Genomic DNA, 20,072 nt, shown 5'->3' on the forward strand with positions numbered 1-20,072 from the left:
AGGTCAGGAGTTAGAGACCAGCCTGGCCAACATGGCAAAAACCTGTCTCCACTAAAACTACAAAAATTAGCCAGGCACGGTGGTGCACACCTGTGGTCCCAGCTACTCGGAAGGCTGAGGGAGGAGGATAGCTTGAACCTGAGAGGCGGGAGTTGCAGTGAGCCAAGATTGCACCACTGCACTGCAGCCTAGGCAACAGAGTAAGAATCCATCTCCAAGAAAATAAAAAATAGAAATAAAAACAACTTATAAAAATAAAAAATGCTTGTATCAACATTTCCCCAAGGCAACTTGGAAGAGTGTCCCGAGCAGTCGTTCTCTACCTTGGCCCAAATAAACTCTCTATATTAATTTTGCCTCAGCTTTTTTTTTTCCTCACTGTTGTTTTTGTTTGTGTGTTTTTCTTTTTTGAGACAGAGTCTCACTCTGTCGCCCAGGCTGGAGTGCAATGGTGCAATCTCCACTCACTGCAACTTCCACCTCCCGGGTTCAAACGATTCTCCTGCCTCAGCCCCCCAAGTAGCTGGGCCAAGTGGGTGGCACACGCCACCGCGCCTGGCTAATTTTTGTATTTTTTAGTAGAGATGGGGTTTCACCATGTTGGTCAGGCTGGTCTCGAACTCCTGACCTCGTGATCCGCCTGCCTTGGCCTCCCAAAGTGCTGGGATTACAGGCGTGAGCCACCGTGCCCGGCCTGTTTTGTTTTTTTGAGACGGAGTTTCGCTCTTTCACAGAGGCTGGAGTGCAATGGCATGATCTCGGCTCATCGCAACCTCCGCCTCCTGGGTTCAAGTGATTCTCCTGCCTCAGCCTCCCGAGTAGCTGGGATTACAAGCATGCGCCACCACACCCAGATAATTTTGTATTTTAGTAGAGACAGGGTTTCTCCGTGTTGGTCAGGCTGGTCTCAAACTCCCAACCTCAGGTGATCCACCTGCCTCGGCCTCCCAAAATGCTGGGATTACAGGCGTGACCCACAGTGCCCGGCCCCTTTTCTTTCTTTTTTTTTTTTTTTTTGGAGACAGGGTCTCCCTCTGTTGCCCAGGCTGGAGTGCAGTGGCACGATCTTGGCTCATTGCAACCTCCACCTTCTGGGTTCAAGCGATTCTCCTGCTTCAGCCTCCTGAGTAGCTGGGACTACAGGCACCTGCTACCACGCCCGGCTAATTTTTTTGTATTTTAGTAGAGACGAGGTTTCACCATGTTGCCCAGGGTGGTCTCGAACTTCTGAGCTCAGGAAATCTGCCTGCCCGTCTTGGCCTCCCAAAGTGCTGGGACTACAGATGTGTGCCACTGCGCCCAGCCCTTTTTTTTTTTTTTTTTTTTTTTTTTTTGAGGCAGAGTCTCGCTCTGTTGGCTCACTGCAACCTCCACTTCCCAGGCTCAAGCAGTCCTCCCACTTCAGCCTCCTGAGTAGCTGGGACTACAGGTGTGTGCCCCCACTCCTAATTTTTGTACTTTTTGCAGAGATGGGGTTTCACCATGTTGCCAAGGCTGGTCTCGAATACCTGGACTCAAGTGTTCCGTCTGCCTCAGCCTCCCAAAGTGTTGGGATTACAGGTGTGAGCCACCTCGCCCAGCCTCAGTTTCTTTCTTTAAGGTCAAAAACGTATGAGGGTACTCTCTTCCAGTTCCTTTATGTTTTATATATATAACCATCACATAAAATGCTCACCATGTGAGGCACTAAATGCTTTATAAATATTAACCCATCTAATCTCATCACAATGAAGATATGTACTATGAGGTAGGTACTTTTCTCCATTCCATTTTACAGGTAAGAAAACTAAGTTACAGAGATTTTAAGTAACCTGCCCAAGATCAGACAATTAGTAGGTAGCAGGAGCCAGGCTTTGAACTCACGCAGTCCAGCTCCAGAGTTTATTTCTTAATCACTGCACAATGCTGCCTCTTTTCTCTTTTGTTTCTTTTCCTTTTTGCTTTCTTCTTCCTCTGCCTACCCTTTGCTGTTGGTGCTCTCCAGGCTCTGTCTTTAGCCTTATCTTACTCTATTCTCTCTCCCTGTGAGATTTCATCCATTCTTACAGGTTTTCTGTAGACTCTCCAGTGAGATCTCTAAGCTGGGGAGTGGGACCATTGTTTCTAGCCATATCCCTAGTGGTCACCACAGAACTTGGCACACACAAGTGCAAACAAAATATCTGAATGAATGACAACTCCCAGCTCTATCTCCAGACTGGAGCTGAGCTTCCAGACCTGGACACTCAACTGCCCACTAGACATGCAAAGGATGTTAGCCAAATAAGGGGAAAGTGGGGATAGGAAAAAGGGGGAAAGAGTATTCCAGGAAGAAGAGATCAAGCCCTGCCAACTCCATTTCCAGAGTTCTTAAGCTCATTTCTTTCTTCCATCTCCACTGACACAGACCTTCCCTCTTACCTGGCCCACAGTCATGGTCTCCCTGACTCATCTTGCTCCCCTCCACTCGACAGTCCTGTGCCACTCGGTGGCAAAATCTAATCCCCTTCCTCCCTTGCTGATAACCCTCAGCTGGTTTACAAGGCCTCCTCTCACATTTTGTACTGCAGAACAGAGAAGGAATTGTAGGCCCCTGAAGACCCCAAGCTGTCTCTCCTCGGAGGCCTTTGCTCTAGGGGCTGGTCCCTGTGGGCTGGCATGCCCCTTCTGCGCGCTCTTAAAGACACTGCTCAGGTGTCACTGCCTCTGGAATGCCCACTCTGGGGCTCCCAGCTTGAACTGCCTCCTCTCCGCTTCAGTCTCGGGAAAGGCGGGCCTTAACAATCGTTGAGTCCCAGAAGGCTCCACTTCCGGGCTCGTCTGCTTCACCAGCCAGTGAGCTCGGGCGAGCCAGTCCATTCTGGGTCTCACTACCCCCACACCTATCCGTCTGTAGAGTAGCGCTAGGTCAGACCTCGCCTGAAGACCCTGACATCTGCCGCTGGGCGACTTGGCCCCGCCCCCTTGCCTCTCTTGCGCGGCGCCGCCCCACTCCTCCGTGCTCCCCCCGAGGAAATGGTTCAACCGAAGGGGCGGTGCCAAGGTGCCCGGGCCGCTCCGATTGGTCGGGGCGAGCCGTACCACGGCGGTGGCGGGGGAGCGCTTCGTGGGCAGCCGGCGGGCTCCGAGGCCGTGAGCGCAAAGCCTCAGGCCCCGGCTCTCTCCTGAGCTGTGCCGTGCCAGGCCGCCCGCCGGGATGCAGTGGGCCGTGGGCCGGCGGTGGGCGTGGGCCGCGCTGCTCCTGGCTGTCGCAGCGGTGCTGACCCAGGTCGTCTGGCTCTGGCTGGGTACGCAGAGCTTCGTCTTCCAGCGCGAAGAGATAGCGCAGTTGGCGCGGCAGTACGCTGGTGAGCGGGCAGAGGGCAGGGAGGGGAGCGGCCGGCCCGGGAGCGGAGCCTAGGGTTCCGGAGGCGCCATCCCCGGACCCAGGACAGGTGCCAGCCCTGACTCCGCCGCCCCTCTGCCTCCGCCAGGGCTGGACCACGAGCTGGCCTTCTCTCGACTGATCGTGGAGCTGCGGCGGCTGCACCCAGGCCACGTGCTGCCCGACGAGGAGCTGCAGTGGGTGTTCGTGAATGCGGGTGGCTGGATGGGCGCCATGTGCCTTCTACACGCCTCGCTGTCCGAGTATGTGCTGCTCTTCGGCACCGCCTTGGGCTCCCGCGGCCACTCGGGTCAGTGCTAGCGGCGGGCCGGACTGGGAGGCTGGGGTTGTAAAGGGGTCAATGCCCTCCTTTCTGATGTTTGGCTGGGCCATGCAATGGCGCGAATACCCTGATAGTGTCACTGTGCGATTGTCACTCAGGGCGCTACTGGGCTGAGATCTCGGATACCATCATCTCTGGCACCTTCCACCAGTGGAGAGAGGGCACCACCAAAAGTGAGGTCTTTTACCCAGGTGGGTAAGAAGGCTCTGTCAGAGAAGTGGGTCCCTTCACGCAGGGGGTGCCCACAATTGCGGGGAGCATGGCATGGAAAAGGAGTGTGTTGGGGGGGCCCTCCTCATTGTTCCCTTCCTCCACCCTCCCATAAGCCACAGGTGATTGGTTGGGGCAGAGCTGAGGGACTCTTGCTGTCCTCTGTCAAGGGGAAACAAAACTTAACAACTTCCTGTTAAACATGTCTGATTTTTATCTGCCCAGGCACAATTTTGCCCAGACAATATTCCAACAACTGTTGGGGAGACAGTGGGTAATCAGAAATGCTCTCAATACCCCAAAAGACAAGACAGACAGTTATCTTTTTCTTTGTTTGTTTGTTTTTTGAGACGGAGTCTTGCTCAGTCGCCCAGGCTGGCGCGCAGTGGCGCGATCTCGGCTCACTGCAAGCTCCGACTCCCGGGTTCACGCCATTCTCCTGCCTCAGCCTCCCGAATAGCTGGGACCACAGGCGCCCGCCATCACGCCCGGCTAATTTTTTTTGTATTTTTAGTAGAGACGGGGTTTCACCATGCCAGCCAGGATGGTCTCGATCTCCTGACTTCGTGATCCACCAGCCTCAGCCTCCCAAAGTTCTGGGATTACAGGCGTGAGCCACCGCGCACGGCCCCCCCACTTTTTTTTTTTTTTTTTTAATAGTGAAACAATTTACTTAAGAAATAGAGCACTGGACTTCCCAGTATATTTGAGGTTGGGTGTATGCATCGCAGGCATGGTGGTTGAACAGCTACACTTTTCAGATAAAGCCTCACAAGTCCTGGAACTACCCCTTTCCTAGCTACAAGCCCAGCCCAGGTTTAGCTAAATTTCTGCTTGATTTGAGTGAGGCTTGGGAGTGCAGACTTCCATACAGTGGGTCCATGGCCAAGCGAGGTAGCCGTCCATGGCTTCCCCAAAGAGAGGACATGGGTCAGATGATGCCACAGAACATTTAGGAGTGGCGGTCTGGGCCAGCCCAGTGAGGTAGGGCTTTTTGTTTTTCTGAAGCTCCCTCTCCATTCCCCACCCCTAGTTAGTCCATGGGCCAGGGAAGCAGCAGCCATGGAAGGGCAGGGCAGAGCTGGCTTTTCACTTGGGTGCTCCCTGTCCCCCAGGGGAGACGGTAGTGCACGGGCCTGGTGAGGCAACAGCTGTGGAGTGGGGGCCAAACACATGGATGGTGGAGTATGGCCGGGGTGTCATCCCATCCACCCTGGCCTTCGCGCTGGCCGACACCGTCTTCAGCACCCAGGACTTCCTCACCCTCTTCTATACTCTTCGCTCCTATGCTCGGGGCCTCCGGCTTGAGCTCACCACCTACCTCTTCGGCCAGGACCCTTGACCAGCCAGGCCTGAAGGAAGACCTGTGGATGGACAGGAGCGGGCAGGCCCGCACATATCCACTTGCTGGAGCCCATGTTTACAGACAGGGACATACACCATGCAGATCCTGAGTTCCTGCTGTATGAGCAGGGATATCCATGCTTATGTATCCAAACAAAGAGACCCATGGGAACAAACGAGACACATATAGATACTGAGACCTGTGTGTACAGTAGGACCATGCACTCACACCCATCTGGAGAGGGAGCCCCTGGTATACCAAGGGAGCCAGTTGTGTTCAGACACACACATCACAAGCTTGACTCACTAACTCAGGCCTTTCCAGAGCTCCACAGCTTCCCACCTCCTCCCCACCGAACCGGGGTTCTGGAGTTAAGGATGGGGGAGGGTATTATACTGCCTCAGTCTGACTCCTCAACCCAGCAGCAATTTGAGGGGATGAGGGGGAAGAGGAGCTGCCTTTTGGAGGCCCCCTTCACCTGCAGCTATGATGCCCTTCCCCTTCTCCCCTGTCCTCACCATATGCCTTATCCCCGTTCTACTCCCCTGCTATGCAAGTGCCCCTGTGGCTTGTCCCCAACCCCCTCAGCAACCAAGCTCAGCTGGGGAAGCAGAGTAACGTGAAGAATGCTTGAAGTCAGCGTCTTCCATTCCAGAAAGACCCCCATTCTTTGGGGGTATGATGTGGAAGCTGGTTTCAGCCCAGGACTCACCACTGAGGAGAGGATCTAGACAGGTGGGCCTAATTCCAAGGGGCCCTTCCTGGCCTGGAGAAGGCCTTTTACACACACACAACACACACACACACACACACATCACAGTTTTCAGACAGCCCCCACTGCATTCTCTGTCCATCTGTCTGTTTCTATTAATAAAGATTTGTTGATCTGTTCCATCTTTTTATGTGTCTGAGCAGCCGGAAAAAGCCTCTGACTCCTGGGGACCTCAGGAAGATCTCTCTCTTGCTGTGTGATTCATGGTAGTTTTTTTTTTTTTTTTTTTTTTAAGAGATGGGGTCTCCTCTGTTGCCCAGGCTGGAGTGCAGTGGCACAGCGACATGATCATAGCTCCCTGCAGCCTTGAACTCGTGGTCCCAAACAATTTTCCTGCCTTAGCCTTATGAGTAGCTGGGACTATAGGCAAAGGCCACCATGCCTGGTTAGCTTTTTACATTTTTTTTAGAGATGGGGTCTTGCTATGTTGCCCCAGCTGATCTCCAGCTCCTGGCCTCAAGTGATCCTTCCTCAGTCTCCAGAGTAGCTGGGATAACAGAAACAAGCCACCGTGCCTGGCAAGACAGTGGCTTTTGACTAGTAGGGACTATATACTTAAGTGTGCCTTAGAATCACCTAGGACACTCTTTGAGTCAGTAACTCAGACTACTGAGCTCCATTGCCAGAGATCAACATGTTCAATAAGATTCCCTCCAACACAGCTGCAAATGCCACAATTTGAGAAATTCAGGGCAGGGTGACCTGGAGTGTGTCTTGGCCTTACCTCTGCAGGTGCAATCCTGGGAACAGTCCTAAGAATCTTCCCCTGGATGGCCACAGGGTGGCAATGTGCACCCACTTTTTAGCTGAAAGGCATAGTTCTCAGTCGGCTTTTTTTCTGGGCTCCCAGAGTGGTGTCTGCCCCCACCCAGAACAGGAGTTCCTCCAGTCTATGGTCTACCTTCTCCAGGACCCACCACTAATGTGGAGGCTCCCACAGTGAAAGGCAGGCACACTACCTGGCAGTATGTGAGGTAGGTAGGGCCTGGACTCAGGTAAGGCAAGAGAGGTGCCTGACGTGCATTCATCCCCAAAGACCCTGCTCTTGCCTTAACTTCTGTGTCTTACACACCAAGCATGCCTCACCCTTGTCCTGGCCCCGTTCTGAGGGTAAGGCATAGATCACTCCTGCTTCTCAGGATTCCTGGTATTTTAAAAATGGAAGAAACATGGTTATAAAAATTAGATATTTTAACATTCTAAAGAACACAAATCCGAAAGACTATATGTATAACTGCATTTAGAAACAACATCAAAAATCAATTTGTGACTGAATGTGGAGTCCAGGTAAGTTGGCCAACCTGAACCCAACTCTTCACCCCCAATACCGTGTCAGGCATAGTAGGCCCTGGCTGGCTGCTCTCCATTGACCCCAGGTTGCAAATCCATGCCTCCTTGGGGGATTCCTACTCTGTAACCCAGCTCTGCCTCTAGGCTCAGAGCCCACGTGTCAGGGATGACCCAGCTTGCCCTGTCATTCCTCCCAAACGTCCACAAAGGACTAGGCTCCCAGGCCCCTCCCAATCTCTGCTGCTAAATCCATTGGTCATTTCATAGTTCTTAGCTTTCATTTGACACAGGGTAATCACTCTGAAGGCACTCTTAGCTTCTGGGACACTACTCTTCCTTAATTGCCTCCTTTACTGGATTTTTTTTTTTTTTTTTTTTTTTTTAGTAGAGACAAGAGTTTCACCACGTTGGCCAGGCTGGTCTCAAACTCCTGACCTCAAGTGATCCGCCCATGTTGGCCTTACAAAGTGCTGGGATTACAGGTGTGAGCCACTGCACCCAGCTACTGGATTCCTATCTCCTCATTCTCTGACTTTCTTGGGCTTAGTCCTCAAACCTCTTCTCTGTTTACACCCCTTCCCAGGTGATTCTGTGACTTTACCGTCTATATATCTTGACTTCTAAATTTTTGTCTCAGCCTAAATCTCTGCCCTGAGCACCAGAGTTGGAAATCTTACTGCCTTCATCTCTACTCAAGATCTCCACTTGGCTGTCTAATAGGTATCTCAGACTTGAGATATCCAAAGCAAACCGAATTCTCTCCCAGCCCCACACCACCACCATCCTGTAGTCTTTACTGTCTGAATTAAGGGCACCTCCATTTACCCAGCTGCCCAGAGTCATTTTGGACACATCTGTTTCTCTCATGTCCCACATCCAATCCACCATCAAATACTGTTTTTATCTGCAGAATATATCCAGACTCTAATCATGTCTTCTCACCTCCACTGCCCCCACCCTAGTCTAAGACACCATCATCTCTTGCCTATAGACTATTGCAATGGCCCCTTAACTGATCTTCACGCATGCATGCTGTGTGGAGGGTTCTCCACGCAGCAGCCAGTCAGATTTTCGCTCTGTGCTGAGACATATCCAGTGGCTTTCCATCTCATTCTGTCCTTTCACTCCTTACAAGAGCCTACTCCAAGGCCCATGTTTCCTCTGATAGACATTCCAACCACTCACCCCTTCAGCCCCCCTATTCCAACCCAGTGGCTTCCTTGCTTTTCTTCCAACACATCAAGCAAAATTCTATCCCAGGATATTTGTACCTGCTATTCTGACCACAGTGCTCATCCCTAGGTATCCACGTAGTCATAGCTCTCTTCCTCCCCTCCTTCAATTCCTGCTCACTGAGTTCTTCAACACTTATATAATAGTATCTCTTGCATGGTGATTTTAAATACCTTCACAAAATTTTTGATGCTCTGTCCTTCAAGAGATGAAGCCTAAATTCCTTCCCCTGGAGTGGGCTAGACTTAATTATGTACTTTCACAAATAATGTGGCATAAATAACAGTGTGTGACTTCTAGGACTAGGCCATAAAAAGCATTGCTGCCTAAAGAGTCTCTCTTGGATCATTCTGGGGGAAACCAACTGCCATGTTGAGAGGACATACAAGCAATCCTATGGAGAGGCCCACATTGCAGGGGAACAGGCCCCTGCCAAGGGCCATGCAAGTGAGCCATCTTGGAAGTAGATCCTCCAGTTCCAGTCAAGCCTTCAGATGACTGCAGCCCTGGCCAACCTTTTTACTACAACACCTTAGAGGACAATGAGTCAGAACCATCCAGACCCACAGAACTGTGAGAAAATAAATGTTTTTTGTTTTAAGCTGCTAAATTATGGGGTGATTTGTTACACAGCAATAGGTAACTAATGCCCCCCTTTATGTTCCCCCCAACCCAGCTACATTTTTCTCCATGGTACTTACCACTATCTGACACACTGTATATTTTTGCCACTTAGAATTGTACCATTATAATAAGGACTTTGTTTTATTTGCTCCTGTGTCCAACAGTGCCTGGCAAAAAAATAGATAATAAATATGTGTTGGATGAATGAAGCATGGGTCTCTGAAGGTCTAGGTCTGTCTCCGTCTCTGTGAGGTATAAGACTGGACTGTGGGTGTGAGAGGCAGCCTTTCCTTTTCACAGATGAAGAGAGATAAACCAAGTCCCAGTCAAGCATATTCCTTCCCCTCAGCCCTTCCCAGTTGTAGCCCTCCTGGCCCAGACCCCAAAAGTGGATTAACTTTGCTTTGATTTGGGGGCTGGGGGAGTGATTGCCCAGCCCCTTGCTGCTCAACCCAAACCCTACAAAGTGATCTCCAAACACTCACAACTGGAACTTCCCCAAGCCAATTCCTACCTTTCCAGGAAGACTCTGACTACCTACCTTTGTCCATGCACCTCCTCTGAGCAGCCAGGGGAAGCTGTGGTGGGGAAAAGGGAGCAAGCAGGACACAAGGGTTCTACAGATTGCTACCCTCTGCTCTCCAGTCTTCCAGTAGACTTCCAGGGCATGTCTGTCTGCCTGGCACACTCACTGATTCTTCCCTCCCAGCATCAGGGAGGGTTGGGCAGAGGAGGAGGCTTGGCTCTGCCCCAGGATACTCACACCAAACAAAGCCATGGGGGAGGAGGCATCAGTACCGACAGTGATTGGATCACTGGAGCTTCTGGAGGCTGGGGGGTTCTGATGGGCTCAGAGGTCTGAAATCTGAGGTGGAGGACACTGGGGCAGCCAAAGGAATGAATGGGGCTGAGCCTCAGTGTGGCCAGGAATGGGCCATAGAGACCCAGGACTTAGTGCTGCAGTAGAAGCTGGGCACAGAAGGGTGCAGAGAAGGGTGGCGGCTGGAGGCAGGGAGAGCAGGGAGGAGGCACCCACCATGGGATCCTGGTCAGAAGAGCTGGTGGTTTGAGCCAGAGCAAGCTGAGGCTGAGAGGAGTGGACTGATTGGGAGAGGACAAGGGAGGAGGGAGGAGACAAAGGTCATGCCGGGATTCCTGCCTTTTGGGGGTGTGAGGTCAGAAGACAGTCTCTGGTGCCACAGTTTCATACCTATGCCAGGTGTCACCCCTACAGACACCTGCTGTTCACTTACACACTTGGCATCATCTCACAGTGTCCCTCTGTTTGGTAGGTGGTCCCCTTGGACACAGGAAGAAGTAGGAAGTATGAGGATTCCCAGGAGGAGTGGGGTCCAGGCTGTTCAGAGCAGAAATTCTGAGAGGCCTGCCACTCAGAACCCCCAAGTAAGGAACAGCATTTCAGCGTCTTGGGAATAGTTAGGGGCAGGGCGCAAAGCAGTGGGCTGAGGGAGTCTGGAGATACAGATGTGGCAGTCAGGCACACATAGGTGGAGAATGTGTGTGAACATGGGCGAAGTGCCGGTCACTGTTGAAACAAACCTATGATGAGTACCAGAGGTTCATTATGCTATTCACTGGTCTATGTTTCACAATTTTCATAATATAGGCTGGGTACGGTAGCTCACGCCTGTAATCCCAGCACTTGGGGTGGCCAGGGTTGGAGGATCACTTGAGGTCAGGAGTTCGAGACCAGCCTAGCCAAAATGGTGAAACTCCATCTCTACTAAAAAGACAAAAATTAGCCGGGCCTGGTGGTAGGCGCCTGTAATCCCAGCTAATTCCAGCTATTCGGGAGGCTGAGGCAGGAGAATCACTTGAACCTGGGAGGCGGAGGCTGCAATGAGCCCAGATCACGCCACTGCACTCCAGCCTGGGTGACAGAGTGAGACTCTGTCTCCAAAAAAGAAAAAAAAAGAAAGAAAAAGCAAAGAAAAGAAAATTTCCATAATAGAATGTCAAAAGAGACAAAAACTGTGTGTGGCTGTGTATCTGCATGCGGTGAGTGTGCAGTCAGCTTAAAGACCTCTGAGTGTGTGTGAGTGCATAGGTGTGGGTCCACCACCATGTGCACGCATGTGTGCAGACCGCAGCATGCCTGCAGTTGGGGACAGCACGTGGGCAGGGCAGGGGTGGTCAAGGCAAAGGGAGAAGCTTCTATTCTGACCAGGCCCTCCACGCACACCCTAGCATCTTGCAGAGGGATTCCCCTCCTGATCACAGCGTGCCCAGGCCATTGGCACTGTGGTGGCCATGTCACCGAACGTGTGAGACTGGGCAGCTGTGCGCCTGAACTTGTGACAAGGTGTGTTGGTGTGTGGGTGCGGCTGTTTGTGTGTGGAAGCCCAGTGCCGAGTGTGGGTGTCGGGGGCACGACTTGTGAGGCTGGATGGGGCTCTGGTCCCGAGTCCGGTGGCAGTGGAGCCCTCACTTTCGCACGATTCCCCCGCAGCTCTCCAGCGCCCCCTGCCCCCGAAGCTGGCTGGAAGGAAGGTGGGAGACACCTGTTGGGGAGCTGAGAGCGAAAGAGCCCACAGGGGCCTCTCCTCATGCGCCCCGCCCGCCCTGCCCCGCTCGGGTCCCGCCCCCGCGGCCGCCGCAAGCAGCGCGGCGAGTGAGCGCACAGCCGCCAGAGGAGCTCAGGGCAGCGGGAGCGCACCGCCGGGACCCAGCCGAGGCCAGGGCCGCCTGGGAGGCGGGCGGAGCAAAGGCAGCGCCGTGGAGACGCCGGGGGCAGCGGGCCACGCCAGGCAGGTGAGTGCGGCCGCGGGGCGCCCGGAGCGAGGGAGCGGGGCGTCGCGACTCCGCCGCCTCCTGCCCGTCCGGTCCCGTGCCCATCCCAGGCTCTGCCCCACCGCCCTCCATCCCCGCAACTCCTTGGTCCCTGTCCCCTGCCCCTCTCTCCGGCTGTTTTTCCCGTCCCTGTCTCTGTCCGTCCCTCTCTATTTAACTATCTCTTTCTAATCTCTCTCTTCTGTCTGTTTCCTGCTGTCTTGGTCTTTCCCTATCTCTCAACCCCTGTCTATTTGTCTGTCTCCGCCTCTGTCTCTCCGTCTCTGTCCGTCTCTGAGCTACCTGTCACTTAGGTCTTTTATCTGTTGCTCCTCTACCTCTCTTACCCTCCCTGTCTCTCTACCTAATATTCTATTTCTCTCCATCTCTGTCTCTCTACCCTGTCTCTGCCTGATACCTCTGCCTCTCTCCATCTTGGTCCCTCTCAGTCTCTGTGTCACCCCACTTCTGTCTCTCCTTGTCACCCTGTTCCATCTCTATTTTCACATCTCCCTGTCATTGTCTCTGTCGGACATCCCCCTTCTCCTTTTCTTTCCCTCTCCCTTCCTTCACCATTTCCCGATGTCTCTTGGTCCCTGTCACCCTCTCTGATCTGCTCACTCTTCCAGTCCTCAGTCAATGGCCATTTCTGATTCCCCGGGTCTGGTCCTGTTTCTGTTCACCTCTGGGAAAGCCATCTTTCTGCCTCTTTCCTTATGACCCCTGCACTTCCCTGAATCCATGACCACCTCCCCCTGTGTTGGGGGGCTCTGGGGGCAGTAGGGCCCAGCACCCATAATTCCCTCCCCCACAGGCGGCCCTTTCCTCGGGGTCCCGCCTGGTACCAGGGCCCCCCTCAGCTGGGGGACTGCGCCTGGAAGCTGTCATGGAGGTCCTGCAGAAGCAGCAGGCAGCTCGGCTGGCCCAGGGGGTGGGGCCATTGGCCTCTGCATGCCCGCTGCTGCCACCGCGGCCTCCCCTGCCTGACCACCGGACCCCACAGGCCCCTGAGGGGGCCTTGGGGGAGGTTGAGGCTGAGGAAGAGGAAGATGCTGAAGAAGATGAGGAGAAGGGGGAGGAAGCCGGGGCAGAGGAGGAGGCAGCTGAGGAGAGCCTTCCAGGAGCCCAGGGCCCCAGCTCGCCTTCTAGCCAGACCCCTGGACTCCATCCCCACGAGTGGACCTACGAGGAACAATTCAAGCAGGTAGGACCTATGCCCTCAATGTCCGGCCCTCTCCCCTATCTCTGTCTTCTGGCAAAAGCACAGCCAGGTGATTAGCAGCCCACCCACCCACACCACCCTCTGCAAGATGAAAAGAGACACAGAGACACGGAGACCTATAGAAAGACAGAGAGAAGATTGGAGGATAGTGACACGGAGGGAAAGACAGATGCCTGGCTAATTTTTTAAAATTTCTTTTGTAAAGACAAGGTCTTCTTTTATTGCCCAGGCTGGTCTCGAACTCTTGACCTCAAGTGATCCTCCCACCTCAGCTTCCCAAAGTGCTGAGATTACAGGCATGAGCCACCATGCCCAGCCAGGTGTAGGGAAGGCAATCTGGGGGCTGGGGATTCCAATGCCAGCACCACTCTGCCTACCTTCTCACACATCAAGTCACAAGGTCATATTCCAGTGACCAGTGGGGGTGTCCCAGTTGCTTCCTCTGTCTTTGGAAGCAGAATGGAGGTTATCACTCCCTTGGCAGGCTGATACACCTTTCCTTTCTTTCCTGTCACCTCCCCCTAACCCTGGCCCCATGCGAATCTCCCTGGCCTGAGTTCCACGGATGATAGTTCCCAGCCTGTGATGGCCACTACAGCCGCAGTATGACTGAAGTGCTCCTCTGCAACTCAGAATGACAAGACTTCATTCACAGGGCCTTAATCTGAGGTTCTTTCTCCCTGGAGAACCCTTCTGGGTGTTATTCTAAGGACACTACTCAAGGCTGTCACTATGAAGGTGTTACACAGGGCTGTGACTCCAGGTGTGCTATTCTGGTACTTGTAGGATGTTGGTCTAGGTATATTCCAAAAGTGTTGATCTGTGACTAGTATTCTGGCATTAGTATAAAACTGAGTGTTATTCAGGGCTCTGTTCTGGATATGTGGCTCTACAGACTGTTTCTCCTTGGTATAATTCTAGGGGTTATTACTTGAATCTAAGTAATAACATCTTAGACTTAGGGCTCAATTTTTGTGGGAATGTGGCTCTAAAGGCAGATCTGGGGTTTATTACTCATGGGTATTTTGTTTGTTTTATACTCTGAGGATTCTTATGGGGATGGAGTGATGGAATATTATCTATAGGTGTTACTCAAGGACTGTTACTCTGGGTCAATGACTCTAGGGGTGGTTCTCTTGACTAGTATTCAGGAGTTGATGCAGGAGGTGGGACTCCAGATTACCAGGAAAAGTTGAGATGGCGTGTGGATCCTTTAAACTCTGACCCCACAGGTCCTAGGTGGCACAGGGCCAGTGCCTCTATAGCAGCTTCTGTAGGCAGGGTAACTGCCTCTGAAAGGAAATCAGACCAGAAGATGAGCTGAAGGGCCCTGGGTGTCAATCCAGGAGCTTCTGAGCATCACCCTGCCTGAGGGGTGGGTTAGGAGCATCTCTGCCCTTCACTCACCCCCAGCCCTGGCATACAAGGATGTGAACACCATGAAGTCCTTGCATGAATGAATCAGAGCATCAGATATATGTTTGTCTCCTCAGTCTGGTATACAACCCCAGCCTAGCTTCCTTCCTGGGGCTCTAAATTTCCCATGAGGGTGGGGAAGACTGAGCCTCAGAGGGCAGGCTGAGCCTCCAAGCTCCATCCTGTTCTCTCTTCCCTTACTCCCCAGATGGGTGGTTTGAATGGCCCAGGGTACAACTACCAGTACCAGTCTCTGCATGTACTAGAAAAAGGCACCCCTGCCTGCCCCTAGGCGGAGAGAGCCTAATGCTAATGCCAGGGAGTCCACATTGAGATCCTACTGACTCCTTCAGCTAGGGACCCTTGTTCAGGGTACAACCTGAATTGGGGTCAAGGGAGGGAGGGGGGGTCAGCAGAGCTGTAGGATGACCCCAATCCTTCCCCAGCTGTATGAGCTCGATGCAGACCCCAAGAGGAAGGAATTTCTGGATGACCTGTTTAGCTTCATGCAAAAGAGGGGTGAGTGGCATGATGTGGGGGAAGGGCCCTGGAATTGCCCCCTTACCAGGTTTGAGGAAACCCGGTTGGGTTCTCCCTGCAGAGGCCTGAGCTTGGCAGCACCTGTCCTTTGGGCCCTCAATAGCGTCTTTAACCTCTGACCCTGCCCCCCTCCTCCACCCCAGGATTAATTAGTGGCCAGCCCACTGGCAGGTTAATGAGTGTGGGATCAATTGGGAGGGTGGGAGGGGGAACTGATGGGAGGCTGGCCTGGGGTGGGAGGGTCCCAGAATCAGAGGGCTGAGAATGCCTTGGTTCTCTGTCCAGGGTCCTTCCTCCATCCATGTCTTTCCTGTTTTCCCTTGATTCAGGCAGGGGACACCTTATGTGCTCTACAGCAGGAAGGACTAGGATTAGACTGAAGGAAAGACTTCCCAAGGGGTGGGCTGGGGACTATGTGAGTTGAGGCTGTGGAGGAGGAGAAATTCCTTTCCAGGAATGTCAGAGCTGGAGGAGAACGCAAGAAGGGTCCAGGAGGGCATCAGGGTGGGTGGCAGTCCATCACTTCGGCTTCTCCCCAGATTCATGGGACCGAACACTGACTCATTATCTCTCTCTACAAAGCTAATTAACTCACTCAGAGCGCAGCCTGATAAGCCGCTAATTAACTGGCTGCACTGTCCCCCCACCCTCCCCACACTGCCTTTAGTGCAGCTGCTGGCCCACTTCCCGCCCCCGGCCCTCACCCCAGCCCCAGCACCCCTTTCGGGTCCCTTCCCTTCCCAGGGACCCTCAGTAGGGCCCTAAGTCCTTTTGGTTCCCAGGGAGGCCCATTCTGGTTCCAGTGTTCCCTCTCTGGCCCTTCCTCGAGGCCTCCCCTCCACTGGGGTAGCGGGTGTGAACCGATCCCAGCATTGCCTGCCCGCCCCTCCCCACTAGGTCTTCTCCCTTCGGTCCCTGCCTTCCCACAGCTCCAGCTGCAGGGGGAGGGGGTCCCGCGGGGCCGATAATTTTCCCCCATTAATCAGGCCGCAGCTAATTGTTCGGGTCCAAAGGCGCGGCGGAAGGGGACGGGATCGGTAAGGAATTAACTGGGGCCCATCGCTCAGCGCAGACAGGCCCCTTTGTCAGGACTGGCCGGCGGGGGCGGCGCGGGCTGCGGAGTCGGCGGCCCGAGGCGGGAGTTGATTCTTTTCCCTCCCGTCATCCCCCAGCCTTGGGCAGCCACCTGGGGGCTGCTGCTTAGGGGAGGCCGGCTCTTCAGCACTGTCCAGAAGTCCTTCCTGCGGTCTACCCCAGGGGACAGCAAACTAAAGTTTGCAGGCCAAACCCAGCTGCCTGCAAGATAAGAATGGTTTTTACTTGTTTAAATAGTTGGGGGACAAAATTAAAAGATGAATAACATCTCCAGACTGGTGAAATTCGAATTTCAGAGTCTATATTATAGGAACACAGCCGCATCCATTCCTTTAAGTATTCTCTATGGCCGCCTTTAGGCTACAATGCCAGCGTTGAGTAGTTGTGACAGAGATCATTTAGCCATCTGGCCTTTTACAGAACTTTGCCCACCCCTGTTCTAGCCTCCTGTCCTTCCTGCTAAAATAGAGACCCTGGGGTTCTGTGGGCTCCGCCCAAGTCTCCCTCTTTCCCGCCCTCCCCGGAGCTCCCGTCCTGTATCAGTCCCTGGGGATGCTGCAGACAGGGTCTTCGTCTCAGTGTCCTGACGGCAGCCCGCTCCCCACCAGGGACGCCAGTGAACCGCGTGCCCATCATGGCGAAGCAGGTGCTCGACCTGTACGCTCTGTTTCGCCTGGTGACCGCCAAGGGCGGCCTGGTGGAAGTCATCAACCGCAAAGTGTGGCGGGAAGTCACGCGCGGCCTCAGCCTACCCACCACCATCACCTCGGCCGCCTTCACTCTACGCACCCAGTGAGGCCAGGGGCGCGAGCGGAAGGGAAGGGGGCACGGGGTCGGACTGGGGCGGGGCGGGGAGGGTCCCCGGGCGGGCGTCCGGGTGTGTGACTTGCCCAGCTGGGCCCAGCCTCCCACACACTCACCGCCCGCTGTCCGCCCCTAGGTACATGAAGTACCTGTACCCGTACGAGTGCGAGACTCGAGCGCTCAGCTCACCAGGGGAGCTCCAGGCCGCTATAGACAGCAATCGGCGCGAGGGCCGTCGCCAGGCTTACACCTCTACTCCGCTCTTCGGCTTGGCAGGGCCGCCCCCTCGGGGTGCTCAGGGCCCAGCCTTGGGTCCCGGCCCCGCCCCTCCGGCGACCCAGTCCAGCCCCGGCCCAGCCCAGGGTTCCGCCTCCGGCCTGCCAGCGCACGCATGCGCTCAGTTGAGTCCAAGCCCTATTAAGAAAGGTGCGAGGGGAGAATGGTGGAGGTTTCCGGGTCTTTGAGGTTTAGGTGGGCGCTAAGATATAGCAACCATTAAAATGTGAGGACTGAGGTCTGGGGAGGCATTGAGGTATGGGAGCAGTAAGGTCTGACGGGCTTCTGAGGTTTGGGGGTCACTAAGGTTTAGGGGTCCTGAGGTTTGCGCTCAAATGAGAGCTCTGGGGTACGGGTTAGTGAAGTGTAGGGGCTGAAGTTCAGGAAAAGGTCCTTTTTTTTTTTCTTTTTTTTTTTTTTTTGTGAGACGGACTCTCGTTCCGTCGCCCAGACTGGAGTGCAGTGGCGCGATCTCAGCTCACCGCAACCTCCGCCTCCCGGGTTCAAGCGATTCTCCTGCCTCAGCCTCCCGAGTAGCTGGGGCTACAGGCGCCTGCCACCATGGCCGGCTAATTTTTGTATTTTTAGTAGAGACGGGGTTTCACCGTGTTAGCCAGGATGGTCTCGATCTCCTGACCACGTGATCCGCCCGCCTCGGCCTCCCAAAGTGTTGGGATTACAGGCTAAGCCACCGCGCCCGGCCAGGAAAAGGTCCTTTAATCACAGCAGCTCCATTCCGCACATGTCCACCCAGTGCTCCTATCTGCATATAGTTTGTGCCTCTTGTGACCTGGATTATTTAATAACCAACAGCCAAAAACAATCCCCCAAATTCTCTAGACATGTACGTTGATCCTTTGGGCTCTAGAGAAAAGCTTCAGGGCTTCCAGGCTGAGGCTCTGGATGGGAAGATAGATCGAATGAAGGATGAGAGATTGGTACATGAGCTTGAGTTACCTCTTTTGGTCCCAGGCCTGGGGGAGAACCAATGCAGAGATGGGTTGGTTTGGCCAGGGGAGCTGAATAACCTGTTCTTCTAGAGGAGAGTGGAATTCCAACCCCTCGCCTGGCACTGCCTGTGGGCCTGGCATTGGGACCCACACGGGAGAAATTGGCACCAGAGGAGCCCCCAGAGAAGAGAGCTGTGCTGATGGGGCCTATGGACCCACCTCGACCTGGCATGCCCCCCAGTTTCCTGCCCCGTGGCAAGGTTCCCCTGAGGGGTGAGGAGGGGCTTGTTGTGAGGGGGCTTCGGGACTGTACACTGAGGGAGGATTGACCCATCACCTAATAGGTGTTAGAGACGGGGCAGACAGATTCCTCTATAGACAACTGTGTGAGTATAGGTGTGGGGCTGAAGTGGAATGGGGGCTGTCTACGAGGATGGAGGGGGGAAATTCTATTAATAAGTCTGAAGTCTGATTCTCCAAAATGTGATTCCTCTGCCCCCTCCTGGACAGAAGAGCGGCAGGATGGGCCTCTTAATCTGGCAGGCAGTGGCATCAGCAGTATCAACATGGCCCTAGAGATCAACGGGGTGGTCTACACTGGTATGGGTACTGCAGGCTGTCTACACTGGCATGGGGTCAGGGGTATTTAGGCTGGCATGGGGATTTTAGACTTCCTCTACTAGCATGAAGTTCAGGGATATCTAAACTTGCATGGGTAACATGGGGTTCAGGGGATTGCTAGACTGGCATGGGTTAAAGGGGGTGTCTACATAGCATGGGATCCAAGGCATGACCTCTCTGGCATGAGTACCAGGGGATATCTGCCTTGTCTTGGGCCTATGTATCAGCATAAATATTCCTTGTTTACCTGTTTGAGGGTATCTACATTAGCAATGGAGTCTCTTACTGACCCAAGGAGCTTGTCCTCATTGGTTTGTGGCAGGGGTATGTGTGTAGTGTTCTAGCAACCAGAACACTTACTTTTGTTCCCCTCTTCTGTTTCCATACCCTACCCCCTCCTGCTTGTTTTTGCCCTCTACCATCTCCTCACCCCTTTGCCAGGTGTCCTCTTTGCCCGCCGCCAGCGTGTGCCAGCTTCCCAGGGTCCAACCAACCCTGCACCCCCACCCTCCACAGGGCCCCCTTCCAGCACCTTGCCCTGAGAGGTCCTACTTGAAACTAAGAGTCCCAGCCCCATTGCTGAGGGGGGAGGAGACCCCCTGCTTTGATTCTTTCTGGCTGCCCACTCTGGGACCCAGCCCTGGAAGGGGACCACACCTCCCATGCCATGTGGACTTAAAACCAAAGTTTCTTTTGATGTTACACCTACCTCATTGTAAAGGGAGGCCACCTCCTCCCTGGCCAATTCCAGCAGCATCTACCAAAGGGTTCTTCCTCCAGTAACCCCCATCATCTCCTCATGTGTCCCCTCTGTCAATGTCATCTCTAGGACCCTACCCTTTTGAGTCAGCCCTGCTTCTCTTCAGGAGCCAAGTGAAAGGTTGGGTTGGGGTGCTGTGAAAGAGACATCCCTCAGGTCACATCTAGACAATAAAGCTGCGATCCCTCCCTCTCTGATGCCTCCTTTCTTGTTTGGGTATGGGAGGTGGGAAGGAATGATGTGGAACATAGGCTGCCTTGGGCCAGGGGCTTTCAGAGGGGAAGGCAGAATAGCAAAGTTTCGTGAGAATAGAAGAGCTCCGTCTCTTGAATCAGACAGCCTGAGTTCAAGTCCCATTTCTGTCCCTATAGTGCTGGGTGGCCTTGGGCAAGTTACTTAATCAACTGAACCTTAGAAGACTCCAAAAGTTTATGGTAA

General features: G+C 53.8%; 2 protein-coding genes across 7 annotated transcripts; both read left to right on the forward strand.

The window, feature by feature from the left end:
* Nucleotides 1–2,966: 2,966 nt before the first annotated feature.
* SIGMAR1 (sigma non-opioid intracellular receptor 1) lies at nt 2,967–6,133 on the forward strand. 4 transcript variants are annotated; one of them, XM_054502739.1, is made up of 4 exons: nt 2,967–3,326; nt 3,453–3,653; nt 3,785–3,877; nt 5,012–6,133. In XM_054502739.1, exons 1-4 carry the CDS (start codon nt 3,176–3,178, stop codon nt 5,236–5,238), a joined length of 672 nt encoding a protein of 223 aa, XP_054358714.1. In that variant the 5' UTR covers nt 2,967–3,175; the 3' UTR covers nt 5,239–6,133. The 4 variants fall into 4 exon arrangements, with proteins under 4 accessions (XP_054358714.1, XP_063506266.1, XP_054358715.1 ...); XM_063650196.1 differs by having other exon boundaries at nt 3,025–3,326; nt 3,761–3,877; XM_054502740.2 differs by lacking the exon at nt 3,785–3,877 and having other exon boundaries at nt 3,025–3,326.
* Nucleotides 6,134–11,635: 5,502 nt separating this feature from the next.
* On the forward strand, nt 11,636–19,826 carry ARID3C (AT-rich interaction domain 3C). Of its 3 annotated transcripts, none has more exons than XR_010123413.1 (8): nt 11,636–11,932; nt 12,765–13,154; nt 15,035–15,107; nt 16,832–17,015; nt 17,164–17,427; nt 18,344–18,526; nt 18,764–18,853; nt 19,316–19,826. XR_010123413.1 is itself a non-coding variant. In XM_054502742.2 (8 exons), the coding sequence occupies exons 2-8, from the start codon at nt 12,837–12,839 to the stop codon at nt 19,414–19,416; spliced, it is 1,239 nt and encodes a 412-aa protein (XP_054358717.1). In that variant the 5' UTR covers nt 11,636–11,932; nt 12,765–12,836; the 3' UTR covers nt 19,417–19,826. The 3 variants fall into 3 exon arrangements, 2 of the variants coding, with proteins under 2 accessions (XP_054358717.1, XP_063506267.1); XM_054502742.2 differs by having other exon boundaries at nt 17,164–17,453; XM_063650197.1 differs by lacking the exon at nt 18,764–18,853 and having other exon boundaries at nt 17,164–17,453.
* Nucleotides 19,827–20,072: the final 246 nt, after the last annotated feature.

This window comes from Pongo pygmaeus, chromosome 13 (genome assembly GCF_028885625.2).
Source record: "Pongo pygmaeus isolate AG05252 chromosome 13, NHGRI_mPonPyg2-v2.0_pri, whole genome shotgun sequence".
In the NCBI taxonomy this organism is placed as follows: domain Eukaryota; kingdom Metazoa; phylum Chordata; class Mammalia; order Primates; family Hominidae; genus Pongo; species Pongo pygmaeus.

Bases quoted from the DNA above. Each gene is read 5' to 3' on its own strand.
- ARID3C (XM_054502742.2), top strand. From the start codon at position 12,837: ATGGAGGTCCTGCAGAAGCAGCAGGCAGCTCGGCTGGCCCAGGGGGTG. The intron at 13,155-15,034 runs GTAGGACCTATG...ATCCTTCCCCAG, and splicing joins ACGAGGAACAATTCAAGCAG to CTGTATGAGCTCGATGCAGA. The intron at 15,108-16,831 runs GTGAGTGGCATG...GCTCCCCACCAG, and splicing joins TAGCTTCATGCAAAAGAGGG to GGACGCCAGTGAACCGCGTG.
- SIGMAR1 (XM_063650196.1), top strand. From the start codon at position 3,176: ATGCAGTGGGCCGTGGGCCGGCGGTGGGCGTGGGCCGCGCTGCTCCTG. The intron at 3,327-3,452 runs GTGAGCGGGCAG...TGCCTCCGCCAG, and splicing joins GTTGGCGCGGCAGTACGCTG to GGCTGGACCACGAGCTGGCC. The intron at 3,878-5,011 runs GTGGGTAAGAAG...CCTGTCCCCCAG, and splicing joins AAGTGAGGTCTTTTACCCAG to GGGAGACGGTAGTGCACGGG.